Source organism: Oratosquilla oratoria, chromosome 20, assembly GCF_046742065.1.
Source record: "Oratosquilla oratoria isolate Oo_2021 chromosome 20, ASM4674206v1, whole genome shotgun sequence".
Taxonomy (NCBI): Eukaryota; Metazoa; Arthropoda; class Malacostraca; order Stomatopoda; family Squillidae; genus Oratosquilla; species Oratosquilla oratoria.
Window position 1 is genome coordinate 56,702,736 of NC_134796.1, and position 9,059 is coordinate 56,711,794.

Below are 9,059 nucleotides of genomic sequence, written 5' to 3' on the forward strand. Positions count from 1 at the left end.
TTAAAGTGTTTGAGATAAGGGGAGAGAAACGAGAGAGAAATGGTCGTAAATAAGGAATGATGATACGCTGGAGAGAAGAAAGGAGAGAAATTGACCAATTGAGGGAGATAAGAGAAGCAAATAATTGAAGATTAAAGATGGAACAGTGCAGAACTCTAAGCAGAAGCGGGGTAAAGATGTTTAAATGTCGGAAGAGCAGCAGTTGGAAGGAGAGAGAGAGAGAGAGAGAGAGAGAGAGAGAGAGAGAGAGAGAGAGAGAGAGAGAGAGAGAGAGAGAGAGAGAGAGAGAGAAAGGAACGAAAAATATCAGGTGTACGAATAAGAGAGGAGGGAGAGAGAGGGAGAGAGAGAGAGAGAGAGAGAGAGAGAGAGAGAGAGAGAGAGAGAGAGAGAGAGAGAGAGAGAGAGAGAGAGGGGAAGGAACGAAAAATATCAGGTGTACGAAAAAGAGAGGAGAGAGGGGAGAGAGGGGAGGAACAAGGGAGAGGAAGTGAGGTGAAAAAAGAGCAGAAACAGAGCAAGAGAAGAAGAAGGAGGAGGAGGAGGAGGAGGAGGAGGAGAAGGAGAAGGAGGAGGGGGAGGAGGATAAGGAGGAGGAGAAGGAGGAGGAGAAACACAAAGAATGCGGACAGGACGAAAAGGACGAAGATGAAGAGTATGTGTAGGAAGAGGGGAAGAGATGGGGAAGAGATGGAGATGGAGATGGAAATGGAAAAGGCGGTGGGTGCGGCAATATCGACGACGACGACGACGAGGAGGAGGAAGATGAAGAGGAGGAGGAGGAGGAGGAGGAGGAGGAGGAGGAGGAGGATGTGGGTTATTGATATCCCCGTCTGGCGACATGTGGCAACTCACATGCCCGGGGTAGGCATGCATAGGTGCTTAGCAACAGTGCTTGAGTGAGAGACTAGAGGGGACGCGGAGTCACGCATGGGCGCTAGCTTTGACTCTGTTATTATATTGTACCTTCTTGTAACTGTGTTAGTGTTTAAGGCTGAATGTACTTAAGAACCTACAGTGTGTATTATTAGCCCTCGACCAACACACACATGGCGCAGTGATATAACATTGTTAGTGCATACAGGGCAGTGCAACGCAATGAACTCAGCCTATACCTGCATTATTTTGGTGTACCGTGACCCACATATCGTAATTGTGTGCGACAAGGGCTCACGAACGTGTGCAGTCCCAGTGACAGAGTTACACGCTCGTACGTACATCATAAGTGTTTCAAACGAAAAACCGGCATATGCAAGTGTTCGTTAGTGACTGGCAGTGCGTCGACGCCATATTGCGCTCATCTACTTCACGCATTCTGCGTATATGCGTGGAGCCTTCTCGTATAGTGTCTAGTGCTTACACGTGTGGTTTATAGTGCCTCCCCGTATAGTGTCGCAGTGCATTGTGAGTGGTATTTGTGAAAATCTTGCTGCCTCTTTATCGGAGAGACGCTTGTATTTGAACATTGGCAGGACGTGTGCGCGATACTTCCCCTCGCTTACACGCCCGCAGGCCTACTGGGCCCCAGGTACCCGCAAGCTTACGTACTCATCCGCGCATTACGGGCCCACACTATTAGCTTTATTCTAGCGAAATGCCTAATACTCGTTCAGGAGCACTCGAGCAAGAGGAGGAAGAATTGCAGCCAGATGTTTCCAATGAGCAACATGCCGCATCCTTCCCACCAACCAACCGACAGACATGCTTTCCCTCGTCAAATGGATTGAAGAGACGAGGTTAGCAGAAGACGAACGCAGACGACGAGAAGACCAGGCTAGATTTGAAGCCCTGCTCAAATTGATAAACCCGGAACGGCAACCCGCTCACTCTCCCCCAGAGCACCATGCGGCCTCCGATGACAGCCGTCATCGTCAGTCCCCGCTTCCTCCACCCACTCAAAAGGCCACTGCTCAGACGCCACCTCCACTTAAACCAGATGCCACCTACCAATTGTTCCGCGAATGGAAGCGAGGTTGGCAAGATTACGCTACCATGGTCGACCTGTATAGCTTACCCCATGAGAAGCAGCTCATACAATTACGTATGTGTCTCACCCTTGAAACACAACGTGTCCTAGAGCATACCCTGCAAATACCTCCCTCTACAGACAAGACCGTCGATGAGGTGGTCGCTGCTCTGGAAGTACACATCAAGGGCTTGCGGAACGAGGCAATACGCAGGAGGGGATTGCTTAGCTGCAGGCAGATGGAAGGCGAAACATTTGCAGATTTCTACGTAAGGTTGCGTCGCAGTGCCGAGGAGATCGACATATGCCCTGGTAAATCGCCAATTTGCGAAGAGACTCAGTTGAAGTCGGTGATTATTATGGGCGTTCGGGATGATGAGTTGATTCAGCGACTCATATCCCTGGACGACAAGTGCTCACTGCAGGACATGGTCAATACATGCCGCTCCTATGAAGCAGCCAGGTGTGCTACGTCTGATATTCGTGCCCAACCTGCACAAGTAAGAGCATTGACCCACCACCAAAGAAGGAAGAAGCAGAAAAGTTTCCTCAGGCAAACCCCTAATCAACCGACATCGAAGGCAACGGACCCATGCCAGTGCTGTGCTAGGCACCATGAGCCAGGAGCATGTCCTGCGGCTCAGGCTACCTGCCGCAACTGTGGTCGGCAGGGACACTTTCCTTCCACGATCAAATGTCCCGCTAGCAAGACCCAGTGCCGCCTCTGTTCCCGTATTGGTCACTTCGACACATATTGCAAGCAGGAGACTCGTCAGAAACACAAGCGAGGTGTTTCAGTCTCTGGCGGTGGACATGTTTCGGAACACTCGCCAACCCCACAGCCGTCCTGCCGTCGAGTGATGTCTCCTAGCCCCAGCCCTGCGGTGCCTCAACACGTCAGCGTCCTTATCACACACGGTGGTAAATCGTCATACTTGCAGATGATCCCAGACACCGGTGCGGATATCACTGTGATAGGACCACAGCACTTGAGAAACCTTTCCATTTCAACAAGGATACTACACGCTTCCCCGCAGACCACCACACTCACAGCCGACGGATCTGAAATGACTCCTGCCCTTGGCACGCTCACGGCTACCCTTACTTTAGGTAAGCGGTCGTGCTCTGCTCAGATCCGAGTACACAAGGACATCCAGACCCCACTCCTCTCCTTCAGCCACTGCAAGGCATTGGCCATAATTCCCAAGGAATTCCCTAAGCCAATATTGGAGGTGAAGCACGTTAAGAAGTGTGTGGAACTCCCATTCTCTGCCTCCACACCACCCTCAGACGTGAAGGAGTACTTCTTAAAGGAGTTTAAGGACGTTCTGGTGGCTAAAGCAGCTCTTCAGTCCACACCACTTAAGCCCATGGTGGGATCACCAATGCGAATCCACCTGAAGGATAATGCTGTGCCTTTTGCAATCCATACACCCCGGCAAATTCCCCTGGCTTTCAGAGACCACGTCAAGGACGAGCTCGAGTCCATGGTCTCTCAAGGGATTATTCGACCGGCTGGCGACGAACCCTCAGAATGGTGCCACCCACTTGTCGCCGTAGCTAAACCAAATGGAGGTGTGAGGATCACGACGGATCTGTCCAAACTTAACGCACAGGTGGCTCGCCCACCCCATCCGTCGCCCACACCCTTTGATGCTGTACGTAGCGTACCGACCTCAGCTCGTTACTTCACGACCATGGACGCTCTCTGCGGCTACTGGCAGATCGAACTCGCCGAAGAGGATAGACACCTTACCACCTTTATAACTCCACATGGTAGATTCCAATATTGCAGAGGACCAATGGGATTTGCAGCAACAGGCGATGCCTATTGCCTACGAGGTGACATTGCACTGCAAGGTGTCAAGAATTGCGTCAAAGTGGTGGACGACATCCTCCTTTACGATGCCGAATACACCACTCACCTTACCCGCATCCACCAAGTCCTCACCAGATGTCGTGAATTTGGCATCACCATTAATAAGGAAAAATTTAAGGTCGCCGCGCCTAAGGTGGATTTCTGCGGATTCACATTGTCAGTGGCAGGTATCGCTGCTGACCAAGACAAAGTGATTGCTATCAGGGACTTTCCAACTCCTGCAAATTTAAACAGACCTTAGGTCCTTTATGGGTCTCGTTAACCAGTTGGCTGAATTCACCCCGGAGATATCCGCAGCTGCCCAACCTCTCCGGCCCCTGATGAGCCCTAAGAGACAATTTCTCTGGACACCGGATCATGACGAGGCATTCCGACGGGTGAAAGCCGCCCTCATCGACCCCCCAATTCTCGCCTCATTCGATCCAACCCTGCCAACTATCCTCCAGACGGATGCATCTCGGCTTAACGGCATTGGTTTTGCATTACTACAGGACCACGGCAGCGGACGCCTACGCCTAATCCAATGCGGTTCCCGTTTCTTGACGGAGGCGGAGACTAGATATGCCACCATCGAGTTAGAATTACTCGCCGCCGTCTGGGCGATGTTCAAATGCAAATATTACTTGATGGGACTTCAGAATTTTACGTTGATGACCGACCATCGCCCCCTGGTTCCCATCCTGAACAGCTACACTTTGGACGCAGTGGAGAACCCACGTCTCCAGCGCCTGAAGGAGAAGGTGTCCCCATACATCTTCACAGCAGTATGGCGTGCCGGAAAGGATCTTCGCATCCCGGACGCCCTATCCCGTGCCCCAGTGAGCTACCCAGCGCCGGAAGACCACACACTCTGCACCGACTCCATTGCATCTCTACATACGATAGCCACGGTGAGAGCTGTGACAGAGTCCCACGGAGATGAAGATAGGACTCTGGAGGAGTTACGTGACTCAGCTAGGACTGACCCAGACTACGTCCAATTGCATCGCTGTGTGACGTCCGGATTCCCCTCGGACCGCTATGCCCTTCCTAGGCCCTTGCTCCCATACTGGAAAATTCGGGATAACCTCCATGCCGATGGTGACCTCGTCCTCTACGGCATGAGAATTGTGGTTCCTAACGCCCTTCGCCGCCGCATCCTGGCCCGTCTTCATGATAGCCACAGGGGCGTGGAGGCGACAAAACGCCGGGCAGGTCAAACCGTCTTCTGGCCAGGCATCAATTCGGACATTGCAAACACGGTCCAGTCGTGTGAACCCTGCCAGTATCTCCAACCTAGCCAGCAGAAGGAACCCATACTCAGCGACGACCACCCAACAAGGCCCTTTGAGTCGGTCTCAGCGGACTTCTTCTCCGTTGCAGGCAAGTCATTCCTTGTCATCGCTGACAGACTCTCCGGCTGGCCTGTGGTCGTCCCTTGCAAAAGCGATACGACGTCGTCCAACACCATCCGCATGTTCTGCAACTACTTCCGGGAGGTTGGTGTCCCCCTCCGCTTGCGAACAGACGGAGGCCCCCAGTTCACCAGCCAGGAGTTCAGGAGCTTTGCAGCACGATGGGGTGTGCGACACATTGTCACATCACCTCACTACCCGCAATCCAATGGCCATGCCGAGGCCGCCGTGAAGGCCATCAAGCACCTCATCCTCAAGGTGGCCCCTTCAGGTAACATAGATTGCGAGGAATTCGACCGAGGCCTCCTGGAACTTCGGAACACTCCCAACTTCACTGGTCGTTCCCCAGCTCAGGTGTTATATGGCCACCCCCTCCGCTCCTGCGTTCCGGCCCACCCAGATGCTTTCTCCACAGAGTGGCAGACCAAAGCGGAGGAATGCGACCGCCGCGCAGCAACCCAGGCCAAGGATGCTGCAGCTCGGTATGACAGCCATGCACGTGAACTCTCCAGGCTGTATATCGGCCAGCATGTTCGGCTCCAGGACCCGAAGACCCACCGCTGGGACAAGGTCGGCATTGTCATGCGCGTTGGCAAAGCCAGGACCTATGAAATACGCACCACAAGTGGCCGCGTGTTGCAGCGTAACCGCCACTTCTTGCGACCTGTCACCTGCACCCCTTCCCATCCACACGAGGCCCATAGCGAGGACCCACCTGCTGATTTGCGTCGCTCCAAGAGACTCCAGCGCAGATTGTCCGCCCGTGACTAAAGTCTGCGGGCGCGAAAGGGGAAGGGAGGTGTGGGTTATTGATATCCCCGTCTGGCGACATGTGGCAACTCACATGCCCGGGGTAGGCATGCATAGGTGCTTAGCAACAGTGCTTGAGTGAGAGACTAGAGGGGACGCGGAGTCACGCATGGGCGCTAGCTTTGACTCTGTTATTATATTGTACCTTCTTGTAACTGTGTTAGTGTTTAAGGCTGAATGTACTTAAGAACCTACAGTGTATATTATTAGCCCTCGACCAACACACACAGAGGAGGTGAAGGGGAAGAAGATGAAGGAAAAGGAGGAAATAGAAAAGTAGAGTTAGATTAACACCGCAGAGGAGGCAGATGAAGACGAGGATGTTGAAACGTTGATGGTGGACGAGAAGCAGAGGGGCCCATTGTTAGACAAGGAGGAGGAGGAGAAGGGGAATCAGGAGTAGGAGGAGGAGGAGGGGGAGGAGGAGGAGGAGGTGGAGGAGGAGAGGAGGAGGAGGAGGCTTAGGAGGAAAAAGAGGAGGAGGAGAAGTAGTAGGAGGAGTAGGAGGTGGAGGAGGAGGAAAAAGAGGAGGATAAGGAGGAGTGGAGGGAAGGAGGGGGGGAGGAGGGGTAGAATGAGGCGGAGGAGGAGGAGGAAAAGGAGAAGGAAAAGGAGGGGAGGAGGAGGAGGAAAAGGAGGGGAAGAAGAGGAGGACGAGGAGGAGAACAAGGAGGAGGGCGAGATGGAGAAGCGGGAGGAGTAGGACGAGGAGGAGGATAGGGAGAGGTAGCGAACGGGGAGTAGAACGAGGAGGATGAGTAGGACAAGAAGGAGGAGGAAGAGGTGGAGGAGGAGGAAGAGGTGGAGGAGAAGGAGGAGGAAGAAGAGGAGGAGGAAGAAGAGGAGGAAGAGGAGGAAGAAGAGGAGGAGGAAGAGGAGGAGGAAGAGGAGGAAGAAATGTTGGAATAATGGAGGAGAGTATCCAGCTAATGAACAGAATACAGGGAAGGGTCTGAGATCGTCACAAGAACCCGGAAGAAATCTCTCAAAGATTAGGAAAGGATAAAGTGAAGGAAGAAAATGAAGAAAAACTAAGACAGATGAAGAAAGAAACGGAAAAAGGTATAGATATGAATAAATGAGAAGAAGGTAAAACCTAAAGGAAAGGAGAAGGATAATATAAAAAGGGAAGAAGAGATTAAGAGGCGAAGTAAAGGTAAATAATTTAAGGAAGAAGAGATGGAAGGAGAGGACAAAGAAGCTAGAAGGGAGGAATGGAGGAAGAGGAAAAGGAAGAGGGAGATAAAGATGAAGAATAGGAGGATTTGGAAGAAGAAGGAGAATGGAAAGATGAACGTTTAAAGAAGGAGAATACGCTAACAAGGGAAGGGTTTCCAAAGAAAGAAAGAGATGAAGACATAAAACAGAATAGAAAGAAAACAAAAAGACTCGAGAGAGATTTCAGACAAATCTCAAGGAAGAGAGAACTCGGAAGGAAAGAAAGGAATTAATGAAAATTTTCAACAAAGGAGGTGGAAGAACAAGGAAATAATGAAAGTCTGAATAAAAGGAGGAGGAGGAGGAGGGAGGAGGAGGAGGAGGAGAAGGAGGAGGAGGAGAAGGAGGAGGGACATATGTCAAAGGTCAAAAAGTATAACAAAGTAAAGTAGAACCAAACATGAACAAAGACGCAAGGAAATGTGTACAGAGAAAGGCAATGAGAATTATCGATAAAGATGAAGAAGGGGGAGGCTTGAAGGAGACTGAATCAGAAATTGCATGACCTCAGCCTAGGGTGAACGAAAGGTTACATGACTTGACCTCGACTGACCCACAAATTGCATGACTTTGACCCAGGTTGAACCAGATACTGCATAACATTAACTATCTAGACCAATACTCCTCCTCCCTTGCTCTTACCCTTTTCTCCCCCTCTCCTCCCCCTCCTGTCTCCTCCTCCTACACCTCCCCTCTCCCGCCCCTCCCCTCTCCTCTCCTACCCCTCCCCTCTCCTCTCCCACCCCTCCCCTCTCCTCTCCTATCCCTCCCCCTCCTCTCCTACCCCTCCCCTCCCCTCTCCTACCCCTCCCCTCTCCTCTCCTCTCCTACCCCTCTCCTCTCCTACTCCTCCCCTCTCCTACACCTCCCCACTCCTGCCCCTCCCCTCTCCTGCCCTTCCCTTTTCCTCCCCCTCCCCTCACCTCCCCCTCTCCTCTTCACCCCTTCCCTCACCTCCCCCTCTCCTCTACACCCTTCCCTCACCTCCCCTTCCCTCTCCTCTCATCCCCTCACCTTCCCTTCTCTTCTCCTCCCGTCCCTTCACCTCCCCCTCTCCTCTCCTCCCTCTCCCTATCCTTCCCTTCCCTTTTCTCCCACTCCCTTCTACCCCTCCTCTCACCTTCCCATCCTCTCTCCTCCCCAACCCCTCTCCTCCCCATCCTCTTTTCTCCCTATCCTCTACCCTCTCCCTCCTCTCTTTTCTCCCTCTCTCTCCTTCTTTCCCTCTTCTTTCCCCTCCGCCTGGAAGAGAGAACAGACACTATAAGTTATATCACAATGTTATAGTGATAAATAACTAGACATGAGCAGTAAGAAGATAAACGACTAGTTAGTAGAGCAGCGTTCCAATCAGTAAGATCAAGGCTTCAGATTACATATACGTGCAACCACAGTCATTTATTCAATTGTACAGTTGTAGAGTCTTACAGCCTCAGTCATTTCAACACACACTGACACACCACTGAACTCCACATGTACTTCTTACGAACTCCACATGTACTTCTTACCCCCTTTATTCAGTTCCTTTTCTAGTTCCATCTTCCACATCAAGGCTCCCATGATGTTTGCTATAGATTCTGATAATTATTTTTTCTCGTACAATTTTCATTTTTTCTTACATCAAAAATAGTCCGCCTCAGTATCTCTTAGCTTGTCTTAGAAAGCGAAATGTGCAAACTATATCTTTTCACACCTGAAATTAACGTCTGCGAGATTTGTTTCACTTATGATAACCGTTTCCTTCTCTTTGTTTATCTTTTATAAACATTTACTCCAGCCATCTGACTCTTCA

The 9,059-nt window shown here is 51.3% G+C and overlaps 1 protein-coding gene across 1 annotated transcript; it reads left to right on the forward strand.

The window, feature by feature from the left end:
- Positions 1 to 1,701: 1,701 nt before the first annotated feature.
- LOC143036337 (uncharacterized) lies at positions 1,702 to 4,086 on the forward strand. Its single transcript, XM_076203585.1, has one exon. The coding sequence runs from the start codon at positions 1,702 to 1,704 to the stop codon at positions 4,084 to 4,086; it is 2,385 nt and encodes a 794-aa protein (XP_076059700.1).
- Positions 4,087 to 9,059: the final 4,973 nt, after the last annotated feature.

What these genes read in the sequence shown, in the direction of transcription:
- LOC143036337 (XM_076203585.1), top strand. Translation starts at nt 1,702, where the DNA reads ATGCTTTCCCTCGTCAAATGGATTGAAGAGACGAGGTTAGCAGAAGAC.